General features: G+C 42.8%; 1 protein-coding gene across 1 annotated transcript in view; it reads right to left on the bottom strand.

Moving 5' to 3' along the window:
- Positions 1–5,482: 5,482 nt before the first annotated feature.
- The window catches only part of C1QTNF12 (C1q and TNF related 12), a 63,618-nt gene continuing 55,238 nt past the window's right edge, over positions 5,483–13,862 (bottom strand). The window contains exons 7-8 of the mRNA XM_066606828.1: positions 11,630–11,708; positions 5,483–6,253 (exon numbers count right to left, since the gene is read on the bottom strand). Coding sequence (XP_066462925.1) covers positions 6,155–6,253; positions 11,630–11,708 — 178 coding nt within the window. The 3' untranslated portion in view covers positions 5,483–6,154. The remainder of the gene's footprint in view (positions 6,254–11,629; positions 11,709–13,862) is intronic.

The following is a 13,862-nucleotide window of genomic DNA, read 5'->3' as shown; positions in this document are numbered from 1 at the left end:
GGACATGATGGGAGAGTAGCAGGGGAAGTTCACAGAGCAGCGTGAAGAGTTACAGCAGCGGTACTGCTAATATCTCCTTTTGTCTGCCAGAGCTGCTCCACCTCCATCCGCTTTGTGTCTCTCCATCTTCCGCAGGCTCTGAGCCGCTGTCAAGGTATCTGCCGCTACCCCTGTCTCCGCTGACTTCTGCCACCATCAAATCAGCCAATCAAGAGCTGTGGGCATTCCCTATAACTCCTGCAGGACAAACCCAGGTCTCCACCCATTTTTCTGGTGGAGACAAGATACAACAGTGCCCAAAGTGACTCCACATTTAGACATATTTTTAAAGAGGCAACTAATTTATCAACATCATGTAACATTTTATAAAACATGTTACATCTTTAGGGCGAGCACCCACTGGCGTTTGCTTTCTCCGCGGGAAAAAAACGCGTTTTTCGCGGCGTTTTCGCGGCGTTTTCCGTTAATTTCCATTGACATTCATGGGTGCATTAGGAGAAAAATAGGGACACATATGCAACTGACAGTTCCTATGTTAAAAACGCAAACGCAACGCAAAAAAAACGCCAGTGGACAGGAACACATGTTATCTCTATGCCTGTGCAGGAAAAACGCAAAACGCAGGTAAAAAAACGCCAGTGGGTGCTCGCCCTTAAACTGAAGAAAAAAAAGTTGCCAGAAAAGTGTCATTTAAAATTGCTCTGATGATAAATTCCACACATTTCCATAAACATCCACAGTGCAGGGAGAAAAAGTAAGTAAAGCCTTGAAATGAATAACCTGTAGATCTTCCTGTAGCAGCAATCCCCTTCACCAAAGGTTTCATGTAGCTGTAAATAAAATTCGCACAATGCTAACGAGAATTTTGGAGCATTTCTCCTCGGTTCATCAATATTTATGGGATGCCTTGCATGCACAGCTTTCTCAAGATCATGCCACAGCATCTCAATAGAATTAAGGTCAGGACTTTGATTTGGCCATTCCAAAACACAAACCATCTTACTTTTCATCCATGTTCAGTCATTTACTTGTGTGCTTTGGGTCATTGTCTTGTTGCATGAGGCCTTAGTCAGACGGGCGTTTTTTCGCGCGATTTGCGGATCGCATGACGGATGCGCATCCGCAAATCTCGTGACCGGTGTGCGCAAGTCGCCCGCAAATCGCCCGAAAATCTGCTCCTAGCCGCGTTTCATTAGAAACGGGCCGGAGCTGTCCAGCGCATTGCATTCAATGGAGACGGCAATAGAGCCGCCTCCATTTAAAGCAATGCGCTGCGGGCGAGCCCGGGATGAATTGTCGGTAAGGGCTTAAATATATAAGCCCTTCCCTGCAATTCATCCTAAAATGTGTTAAAATAAGAAAAAATTGTATACTCACCTTCTCCCGGCAGCCGGAGCTCCGTGCGGCCGTCCTGCAGTGGGTGTGAAGGGGGTGTGAGTCAGACCTGCCCCCTGATTGGCTCAGCGCTGAGCCAATCAGAGGCATGCCTCACTCACACCCATTCATGAATTCATGAATGGATGTGAGTCAGACCTGCCCCTGATTGGCTCAGCGCTGAGAGGCAGCAGTCACTCACCCATTCATGAATTCATGAATGGGTGTGTGAGTGAAACCGGCCTCTGATTGGTCAGGGCTGTGACCAATCAGAGGCAGATCATTCAGCAGGCGGGGATTTTAAAGCCCCGCCGGCTGAATAGTGCCGAGAAGCAGTTCAGGAGAACTGACAGCGGCCGCGGCTGGACTCCGGCTGCAGCGGAAAGGTGAGTATACAATTTTTTTTATTTTAACACATTTTAGGATGAATTGCAGGGAAGGGTTTATATATTTAAGCCCTTCCCGACAATTCACCCCGCGCACGCCGGCAGCCCATTGCTTTCAATGGAGCGGCTGTATTGCCGCTCCATTGAATTCAATGGGCAAACATCGTTCTTCTCTGCCACAGCTGTTACAGCTGTGGCAGAGAAGAATGATTTGTCTTCTATATGTTCTCAATGGGGTCGGCGCTGCTGCCGCCGGCCCCATTGAGCGCATATACAGAAGAGAACAGGAATCGCAGATAGGTGCGATCTGCGATTTTTTGTTCTATAATTTATCGGACGAGCGCATAATAAGCGCTCATGTGTCCCATACCATTGCAAAGCAATGGTTTTATAAAATCACCGGACGCATGCGCATGCGCAAATCGCGGCTAAAAACGCCCGTCTGACTAAGGCCTTACACAGCAGCTCTTCAGCTGGAGGTCATGGATTACTGCCCTTAAAGTCTCCATTAAAATGTTTTGATACACCTTACAACTCATTGTTCCCACAAGGCATCCAGGCTCTGAGGTAGAAGCAAAGCCCCAAACCATGATGCTCCTCCCACCATCCTTCACAGTTAGATGAGGCTTTGGTGTTGGTTTGCAATGTTCTCTTTCCTCCAAACACAGCGCTGTGCAGTTGTGCTAAAAAGTACCACTTTTCCTTTGTCTATCCATAGAACATTTCCCCAGAAGCATTGGGAATATCCAGCTGCTCTTGGCAAAACTTGAGACGTGAACAATACAACTGTTTGTGTGTTACTATTGGGGGTTCTTCTACATGGGACGATTGTTGGACGCTTAAGTGCCCAAGGGTCGTCCCTGTGATTATCTCTCTTGTGCTTTCACACAGGAGCGATTATTGTTTAGTGAATGGAGGCTTATATAACAGTCAGGTTATATTTTGTAATTAGAAATCAATGTAAAAATCCAGGTAATCTGAAAGGGCTCACTTACTTATCCTTGCAACTCTACTTATTGATGTATTATTCCTTAACATGACTGTTACAGTGCGCTATGTAATTATCCTAGCGCACCTATGCTATATGTGTAGCCCGACAGTTAAAGGGAACCTGCCAGCAGATTTTTGTAATGTAATCCAAGAGTAGTGCTGCAATGTGGGCAGTGCTCTGTTCTACAAAGTCTATTTGTATTGGCTGATAATGAAAGTATTACTCTGAAACTTACATTCAAAGTTCTCCCTTGCAATATAACTGCAGCAAAGCAGTCCAGTCGGACCATGTCTCCTTGCAGCCTCTTTGTCCCCCAAATCCTGCCCCTGTCAGCTCCCTTGGGCCTCGTTCAGATGAGCGTAGTTTACACGCTGCCATGGCAGCGTGCAAACAACGCCGCTAACGTGCAAAAACTCTGCGGTGAATGAGCTGCTCTATGCTCCCAAGAAGCAACCCGTTCACATGTCCGTGCTGCAAGCAGAGTGCTGTCGTGGCTCCCATAGGTGCCTGTGGTCAGCACCATGGACAGTGCGAGTCGGCAATCGCTGTGCTATCTTTTTTACCAGTGCAGATTCTGCGCTGGTAAAAAAGCTCCATATGAGCGCTTCCATAGCAGCTTATTGGTTGCTAAAGAAGCGTGGTTTACACACAGCTGTAGCAGCGTGTAAACCACGCTCATCTGAACAAGGCCTTAGGGGTGATGTCTCAAGCGAGCACCGCTCGCTTTCCTCATCTGCACAAGCGCTGGCTGATGAGCAGACGGCACTCGCGTTAGACCTTGCTGTTCTATGCGGATGATACCTACTGCGTCTCCATGTCTGAGGAGCCGACAGGAGCAGATTTTGGGGGACGAAGATGATGCTGGAAGAGGCAGCTCTAATACATTTAAATACCACACATAAGAACTTTACATTTAAATTTCAGAGGTATGCTTTCATTATCAGGCAAAGCAAAATTAATTTGTAGAATAGAGCACTTTTTCTTATTCATAATCATGGTGGTAGGTTTTTACATCTTTCATGTCATGCACAGTGATAAATGATATTATTGACCCAGGTGGCCAGCCCTATTAATATCAGTTGTCTGAATTATTTGGAATGGTGGAGTCTCTATGGCAATTGCACCAACCCATGGTCCATCCCTGCATTTAAGGCTTAAAAAGCCCCTGAGATTTCATATATTTTCTCTTACTATGCATAAAGAAAAATCTGATATGTTATATTTAAAACTAAGTCCCATGTAATGTTTACAACTAGAGATGAGCGAATCTACTCGATTCGGGTGTTTTTGAACCCAAGCACCGCTTTTTCCGAGTAACTCACTACTCGGACGAAAACATTCGGGGGGTGCCGGGGGTGAGCGGGGTGTTGCAGAGGGGAGTGGGGGGGAGAGAGAGAGAGAGCTCCAACACATTAGACTAAGACATAACTAATGTGCACAATGGACCATTATAGCTAAATATTAAATCACCAACGCTATCTTTTCTACTTAGGGAGAGCACCTAGACAGTGAGCGAGAAGACTCATAGGCCATTTACACTCCTCTGGGTAATATGCAAATAAGTGAGATTTAATAATAATACCTCCACAACGCCACCTATTGGAAGGCAGCATTCTTTCAAGTCAATGTGAAATTTTTTATAAAAGCCTTGTAACAATGACTGGGAATTGAAAGCAAAGCCTCTCACTAGCAAAGCCAGACTCCAGCTGCACACTAATAAAGGAATAAAGGGCAAATACTCTGAAACACCTGTCTGTGCATGGAGTCTGGCTTTGCTTTCTGTTCCAGGTCATTGTTACAAGGCTTGTATAAAGAGTCTAACTTTGACTTGAAGGAATGCTGCCTTCCAATAGGTGGCACTGTGGAGGTATTATTCCATCTCCCTTATTTAAATCACCAAAATATGTGGAACACAAAATAGGGTGAATAATGCTATCCCTAACCAACTTTGGTGTGGCAGATCCTGCCTAGAAGCAGGGTGATTGCCCTGAGAGGGGCAGCCCAACATCAGGAACCTAGAGGGCCTAGCCTTCCCTCTAAAGGGAGGGAAGGAAGATACTAAATACAGATGGAAAGAGCAACGTATGCAACACATTATAAGGTAGAAGTGAATAAACCCCACACAGAATAAATAGCTACAGGTACTTAGCTGACAGTAGACCGCTGCCTCACCAAACAAATTAGGCAGGACAATAACCGGTGCCCATGTAGAGGCGGGCCCGGAATAAATACACTTCTATTATGGCTGATAGGTCAGCTAGAGGGAACACCGTCCTGCTGGCCAATTAGCTCACACACTACATGAGATCTTATAGCAGGTATATGCAATGGGCCGCATTGTATACTAAGCCCATTGTGGACTTTCTGACAGGTGACACCTCAGGAGTCCTCTGCAATGGTAGGAAGAAGGCAGCACATATATCTGTCATTTGTAAGTTTATGAGAGTCCTCCACACAGGAAAATGCAGTCCATGGAAAGTTTATGGTCATGTGGTCCAAGGCTGCCACTTCCTGATTGCTGCCAGTGCGCCTCAACAGTGGGTATCTCCAAAACATAAGAACTGTATCACAACTACTGACACCTAGAAACCAGGAAATGAGAAGACCACCAACAGACTAACGAGCACAGACCACCAACCACGAAGACCTGTGGTTTATATTTGCCAGTTCATGATTTACTAAGTATTTCGTTGGGTTATACAGATTAAACAAATAAATAACACCACATTCATTGTATATTGTTGTTATAGAATAATGTGACTGTTTGGTTTATTAAATTACAGACATTGAAGCAATACTTTATAATATAGAAATCAATACAAGTGTCATTGCTTATAATTGGAGACAAGTCTTTATCCCTTTATGTTATGTGACGCAAAGAGCGCCGCCAGTCCCGCAGCGTTGCACATCGGCGGCGTTCTGCTGTAGATCCCTTTTAAATCAGTTCTGAGTATCTTTGCATAGTTCTGGGTTTATCTCATGACAGTGTCCATTATAAACAGTCCTCCTGTTTATTTCTTCATGACCCCGTCTTCTTATAACATATACCGAACAACAAACAATGACAAAAAGACAAGTTCTCCTAAATATTACTATTTTTTACATAGTCCAACATGTAAATATTAACCCTTCCCCTGAATGAGGGGTCTACAATACGTTGCATAAAAGAGCTACTTAAAGCATTTGTTGGCCTCTCTGGTGATGTAAGGCGCAGAAGGAGATGTAACATGTTGGAAGGGGAGGTAAATAAGTTTCCTCCTTTGCGTTGCAGTTACCAAGCGGTAACACAAGAAATGGTCCCAGGTAACAGATATTGTGAAAGCTTCTTCCATTGCAGGTAAGTGAATGTGTACGTCTGAGGGTTAATGATAATCTGGAGGTTAGGCCTTTCCTTGGGTTTTATCTACAGTCCCATAAAAATGCCCATAAAATCAGAGCCATTTTGGACGGTGATTGGTGCCCCTGCCCCGTTGTCGACGAATATAGATGTGTATTGACCACTCTGTGAAAGCAAAGAGAAACAGAATAAAATTAGTGTATAAGTAAATATATTTACACTTTTTACCTAATTGTACTATCATGAATTTTAACATTTAGTATGCTAACTGAAGGCTTAGGAGTCTGAGATGTAGCTCTTGGGTTTTTTGCAATTTGTCTGAGCATTGCAGGATCTGACCTTGGGGTGGGATTTTCACTCCTGGGAAGATTGTCAACTGTCTTAAATGTTTGCAGTTGTGAATAATCTATCTCACTGTGGAATGATTACCTCCAAATTGTTTGAAAATGGCCTTATAATTCTTCCTAGATTGATGGGCAGCTACAATTGCTTCTCTAAGATTATTGCTGATGTGTTTCCTCCTCGGCATTATGTCTCTGAATGCTCCAGACCAGCAAACTGCCAAAACTTCTGTTTTATAGAGGTGTTCACACTTGCTGATCAATTAAAAATGGAGAATAAGTGTTAACACATGCCTGAATGCTCCAAACCAGCAAACTGCCAAAACTTTTGCTTTTATAGAGGTGTTCACACTTGCGGATCAATTAAAAATGGAAAATATATACATAACAGCCAATAGGATTTCAGTTCTCATTTTTAGTGGCCCACTTTTTCTTCTAACATTACTACGTTTCCAGAGGTGTAGCTATAGGGAGGGCGCTACTAGTACTCAGTACCAACTGTCCCCCCTACAGTGAAGAGGAAGCGTGGAAGGAAGAGGAGGCAGTAGAAGAAAAAGAAGAAGAGGAGAACTAGGAATAACAGCGACTCAGTGGTTAGCACTGTTGCCTTGCAGTGCAGGAGTCCTTGACCAAGATCAACATCTGCATGGAGTTTGTATGTCCTCCCTCTGTTCTTCATTACAATCACCTTTATTCATATAATGCATATACTTATTGAGGAGGAGGAGAAGGAGGAGGAAGAAGAATGCTGGCTCATTGGTTAGCACCGTTATTTTGCAGTGCTGTTGTCCTAAGTTCAAATCTGACCAAGGACAACATCTGCATGGAGTTTGTTTGTTCTCACTGTGTTTTGTGATTTTCTCCCACCCTCTAAAAGCATACTAATAGGTGAACATAGATTGTGAGCTTCAAAGGGGCTAGAAAATCAAAAGTTATTTAGGCCCAATGCACACGGGTGGATTTTTGCTGTGGAATCCGCGGCAGGCGTCTGACCTTGTGCCGCAGCCATGTCCGTCCATAGCATACAATGTAAAATGATTCTTTCACGCACATGAGCGGAAATCACTTGCGATTTCCACGCGCAGAGGAAGAATCGCACAATGCTCTGTTTTCGTGTGGGACTCACACGGACGGCTTCTATTGCAGTCAATGGAAGCCGTCCGACCCATGGCAATTCCGAAGTGTCAGTTTCAAAATCGTCGTGAATCTGCGTCATTGCGGGCCAGGCATTCTCTGTATGGCCGGCACATCCACAGCACAGAGAGGAAGAATCCACAGAGGTACGCGGGGGGTCATTGGATTCTGCTGCGGGATCACACATGTGGAATCTGATACGGCCGATTGCATTTGGTATTAAAGTGCTGTGTAGTATGCATGTGTTCTATAAATAAGGGTAATAAATAGGAAACACAGGGAGAACATACAAACTGCATGCAGATGTTGTCAGATTTGAACCTAGGACCCTAGCACTGCAAGACAACAGTGCTAACAGCTGGGTCACAGCAGAAGAGGAGATGCCACTGCCATTTGGCCGGGACAATTGTTTTAGGGGTATCGGTGTAAGTTTGGTTCAAACAGAACTTTTTACTGCAATTTAGAGAACTTTTCAAAAGTTCGCTCACCTCTACTTATAATCTTGGGGGGCAAAATTTGTGATTCTAGCCATGAGACTCCTGCAGATATAGAGCTCACTTCCTTGCTGTGTTTAATAGTCCCCATCGAGTTTGTTGGAGACCAAGATGTCATATCTTGAAATAAACATTTTCCTGGCGAGCACATTTTCTATGCATTTTTCATTATATGTATTTGGTAAAATCACTCATTGCCTCCACAGCTCCCTCCAGTCTGAAGGCGCTCGTACTGGTATTTGCATACGGCATATGTACACGGTTCATTGCTTTTATAAACTGTCCTTAAGAAAACAGTTGCCAGTCCAATTTCTTGGAAGTAAAGCAAAGTAGCAAATCAAATTTTTAAAAGATGCTCATCCATAAGAATAACAAATGCCACGATGAGTATCTAATGGCTCACTGGATGGTGTCTACGCCGTCCAAGAACAATAACTGTAAGTATTAGCTGTCTCATGGAGACAACTACTAATGTTCCAGAAAAGTAACCGAACAAAGGATGGCTCTGCAGAATTTTATGAGTCCAAGGTTTTCAATGAAACGAAAAGATTTAAATAAACACAAGCTGAAGGAATCCTCTTTATAGATCTGCCTTGTGGGGTACTTGCAATAATAAAATACCAAAGTGAATGGCATCCTGGGAAAAGTAGTGTAACTTCACAAAGTGCCTTAGTCTTGGAATGAAAACTGAGAAAGCTATATATTGCTACCCTCAAGCAGTTCTAATTGAATGGACAGAATGGACAGTTAACGATAATAAAGGGGTTATTCATCAACTTTTATGGTCTAGTTTACTGTCTGTTATGGCTATGCTGCGCTCCTAAAGTCAACGGGAGCTACGGCTGATTAAGTTGTAACTCATTTTAATGTACAGGAATATGATCTGATGTTTTTATACATAGTTTATAGCAAGTGGTAAGGAATCAGCTGGAGATTTTTTTTAAAAGGAGCAAATTGCACCAGAAAACTGTCTTATGTGTTTTGCACCACATTTATCATGTGTTTTAGACACTTTCAGACACTTTTTGTCCCTGCAGTACAAGCAAAAACAAGTGGCAACAGCACTCACACATTTAATATCTGAGTAAAAATGCATAAATGGTATATATACTAACCACTAGAGATGAGCGAGTATACTCGCTAAAGGCAATTGCTCGAGCGAGCATTGCCTTTAGCGAGTACCTGCCCGCTCGAGACAAAAGGTTCGGGTGCCTGCGGTGGGCAGGGAGCTGCGGGGGAGAGCGGGGCGGAACGGAGAGGAGATCTCTCTCTCCCTCTCTCCCCCCGCTCCCTCCTGTTGACTGCCGCTACTCACCGCTCCCCCGCGCCGGCACCCGAACCTTTCATCTCGAGCGGGCAGGTACTCGCTAAAGGCAATGCTCGCTCGAGCAATTGCCTTTAGCGAGTATACTCGCTCATCTCTAATACTAACCACATAAAAATACAAAGTTCTAAGCGCACATTTTGATCAAAACATGTGGGCCCATCTGCCGCGGCCATGTGTGGTTAGCATATATATATATATTGCGGTCGTGCATTCTTTTTTAGATATTAAATGTGTATGAATGCTGTTGCCACATGTTTTTGCTTGTACTCTGTTGTTGCAGCCATGGTATATATGAACTTGTACATTTAATTTATTTGCCGAAGGGGCTGATTGTCTTTTGTTACTTTTTTTTTTCTGCATCTGAAGAAGGGGCGTGACTAAGTGGAAAGAGGCATGGCCTAAATGCGTCCACATGCGTAAAACATGGCATAAATTAAGCTAACTAGTAGGTGGTATAAAGGTAGACTAAACAGTCTTAAGATATGCCAAATTTATCATCCGGCAGAGTCGCTGTGATAAATTTGGCACATTTTAAGACTGTCTAGTCTAAACTTGCATTGTTTAATTATTAGACAGTGCGGCATATTTACTTAGACCAGTGTTTTATATTCCAGTTTAAGTAAACTTCATCTACCAGCAACAAATGTATTAAGAGGCATAAGAGTAGATTATAGTAAAAGTGATGAGCAGTGCATGGCCCACTAATGTTGAAAACTTTTTAAAAAAGTGTCAGGACATAGAATACATATCAGAAAAGGCGCACTTTTGGCACTTGCAATATGGCAGTATTAGTGCATCTACCCTAGTATACCAATATGTGTTTAACTGCCTCTTCCCTCCAAAGGATGTGTTCACATCTACACCGAGGAAGCAGGAAAACGGATCTGTTCTATTACGGAACTGAAGAGTGCCAGACGGATCTTAAGTTCTGTAATGGGGCCTGTCAGGTTTCCATCATACTCTCTGGCGTTTAATGGGAAAAAAATAGGCAGCCTACTGCTGTGATTTTGGGACAGGCCTCCACCAGATGCTCTGGCGCAGATGTTAATAGAGAATTAACAGGTCAGACTGGGAATGAGAATAGACCCAAGTACACAGAGGTCTACCTTGACATTGTAGACCATAATGTGGCAATGCTCTGTAAATAGTCAGCAATTCTTCCAACAAAACAACGAGCCTCGTCACAAATCCATAGTTTTCAAAAATAGGCTGGAAAGACATCTGTCTGGGATGATTTAGTGATCCTGCATTGAGCAGGGGGTTGGACCCGATGACCCTGGCAGTCCCTTCCAACTCTACCATTCTATGATTCTTTGACTGAGGATATGGATGTTCCACAATTGGAACGGCTGCACAGAATCCCAATTTGAACCCTACTGAACATCTTTGGGATGAACAGGAATGTCAGATCAGGAAATATGATTAGCACCCATCTTCTGTGAGAGAACGCACAAGACATTTGCAGGATGAATGAAGGGAAATACCAGCTGAAGTATATCAGACGTTAGTAAAACGTATGTCACAGAGAATATCCAATATCATTAGGGCCAAAGTAGGCTCCACTAAGTATTAACATACGTAAATAAACACTACTTTTGATTCTTGCCCAGATGTCCAATTATTCTGGTAGAATGGTGTATAAGTGCCATACATTGCACAAAATAACTGGGCTAAACAGTGCACAAATAAAGGTGCCACGCAATGTTCAAGGCTGTAAAATGAATTTAGAACGGGCAATGCAGTGAGCATATAGTGATTATATAGTATATAGTGATAGTGGTCATATAGCAGAGACATAAAATGAAATATAATGAAGCCTTGTGTGCTGCAGAGTGTAAGCTCTCGCTCACAACTTGAAGGTTGCAAGTTTAATCCCCACCTGGTTCAGGTAGCCGGCTCAAGATCAACTTAGCCTTCCATCCTTCCGAGGTTGGTAAAATGAGTACTCAGCTTGGTGGGGGTGGGGTGGGGTAATAAAAAAAAAAATACCTGAAAGCGCTGCGTAATACAAATAGCACGATTTCATATATTGCCCACACAATACTACCACATGGTGCCTGCCCAATAAGACCATAAAGTAGAGATGTGTAAAGTGCAATAATAAAACAGTCATACATTGTGTAATTGACTGCACTATATATGGCAGAAGAGTGATACATTGCACAAATAACAGAACAGATATAAACACATAAAAGAAACACTGTTGCAGAAGTAATAATAAACAGTGGCAGACATAGATACCCACCTGTAATTGCAGCAACCCCTGAACATGTACAGTAAATATTCTGCTGTTACTTTCCAATCCAGCTATGACTTCTAATGACCTAAAAGATAAAATAAATGACCATGTATGGGGCGATGCATGAGACACAAGGAATAATTGTTTTCAAAGACCTTTCTTGCTAGTTACAGAGAGTACCAGGGTCTACAATACTTGTCATCATTTACGCAAGCAAGTTGTTAGTACGTGTGAACACAATGTACAGTATGTTCTGGACTGAAGTTTAGTTCGTTCAGGATCAGGAGGACCCTTTGGCTTTAACTACATTTCTTCTGTATACCATGCAACGGGCTGCTGTAAAACTGCTTCAGTGACTCGATACCCTGAGGCTGCCCTGTTCTGTTTTTGCCCTTTTCGGTAACCCCATATGAGGTTCATGCGAGGTATTTACTACATACAGAACTATTGTATGTTCTGCATGCAATAGAAAGAGTTAAGTTCAGTCTTTTCCAATCTTTGCCTGTTAGTTCCCTGAGGCTGTGGAAGATGTGAATGACTGCAGTGCACACATAAGACTGACAACGCCAGCATGCTCGCAGTGTGCAGTACTTGGTGCCAGAGGAAAGCTAGCCCTGACATGCATCTCTCTGCCTGAAATTCTTCCAGGATGATGACACTCTGTCCACTCCCCCACTCAATATCAACTGTGAAATGTGCAGGGGCTCGGGATAAGCCACTCGCTGGCATGAACTGCTAGGAAAGTATTAGTATACATACAAAACTCCAATATTACATAATGAATCTCAGATTTGCAAAGTGCAATAAAGAAAGTAGCGAGCAATAAGATGTTTTGCAGCAGATGATTACTGCTTTGTTACATTGTGTTGCTTATTACCCTGTTTCCCTGAAAATAAGACATACCCCGAAAATAAGACATAGCATGATTTTCCAGAATTTTTGAGGATGCAAAATGATTTTTCAGGCTTTTTGAGGATGCTTGAAATATAAGCCCTACTCCAAAATTAAGCCCTGCTAACAGTTAATTTAAAAAAGAGAATTTAAATAGATTCCAGGCAGCTATACATGTAAAAAAGTTAAACTTTTTTGAACAAAAATTAATATAAGACACTGTCTTATTTTCGGGGAAACACGGTACATGCCGCATTTGTGTAGCTACAGTATGACAGCCATTGACTGGAGTGCAGAAAGACAAAAATAAAGATGCATTTTGTTACTTTTTTAGACCAGGTCTTAAAGGGGTATTCCATTATTTTTTTTTAATTGTCTATAAAATCAGACAATTTTCTAATTACATTGAAGCTCTGCTTATATACTATCCTTATACTAGACTAATAGTGGAGTACTGATTTGTATTCTGGTTATTACATCTACGTCTCTGTGTGTATTTACATGGCAGTCTGTTCCCAAGTGATGTTGGAATATAAGTTAGTAATCCTTAGGGTCCTTTTACAAGGGACGATGCGTCGGGCCGTCCCCGCGATGATCATTTCTGTGCCTACCGCCTCCATTCACAGGAATTGCCTTAAGCAGACATAGATTTGTGGTTTAATTTGCATATTTTTCCATAATTAGAATTTATAAATCTGTTGGATGTCTCTAGCCACGCCCTCTCTCAGTAACTCCACCCACCCCTACGACCACTTTCAAAAAGTTTTTAGAAGGGTAAAAAGATTCAAATTTTAGTACAAATATATCTGACTTTTTTCTGTTAGAAAACTGGGGCTAAGTTATTAAAGGGGTTGTTCACAAAGGCTCATGGAATTGCGTACGTGACATTAGCAGATGTGTTTTGGATTTAACAGAGGGAGCACGTGACGATAGTCCAAGTGGGTGAAACGATGCATATTTTTAATAGCAAGTAAATTACAAAGTTGGACGTGACTGATCTCCGGCAAAAGGTGCTGCAAAAAGGTGAGTATATATTCTTTTTTATTTTTTACACTTTTTTGGATGGTTTTCAGGGAAGGGCTTATATTTGAAGCCCTTCCCCTAAAATTAATACAGCGCTTGCCGGCAGCCCATTGCATTCAATGGAGCCAGTTGTATTGCCAGTTCCATTGAATTCAATGGGCGAACATCGTTCTTCTCTGCCACAGCTCTAACAGCTATGGCAGAGGAGAACGATCTTTAGTATATGTTCTCAATGGGGTTGGCGTTGCTGCCGCCGGCCCCATTGAGCGCATATACAAGAACAACAATTTGCGCAGAATGCAGTTACATGCGTTCTGCGAATCGT

Source organism: Eleutherodactylus coqui, chromosome 6 (assembly GCF_035609145.1).
Source record: "Eleutherodactylus coqui strain aEleCoq1 chromosome 6, aEleCoq1.hap1, whole genome shotgun sequence".
NCBI classification, from domain to species: domain Eukaryota; kingdom Metazoa; phylum Chordata; class Amphibia; order Anura; family Eleutherodactylidae; genus Eleutherodactylus; species Eleutherodactylus coqui.
This window is presented reverse-complemented; position numbering and strand designations above follow the sequence as displayed.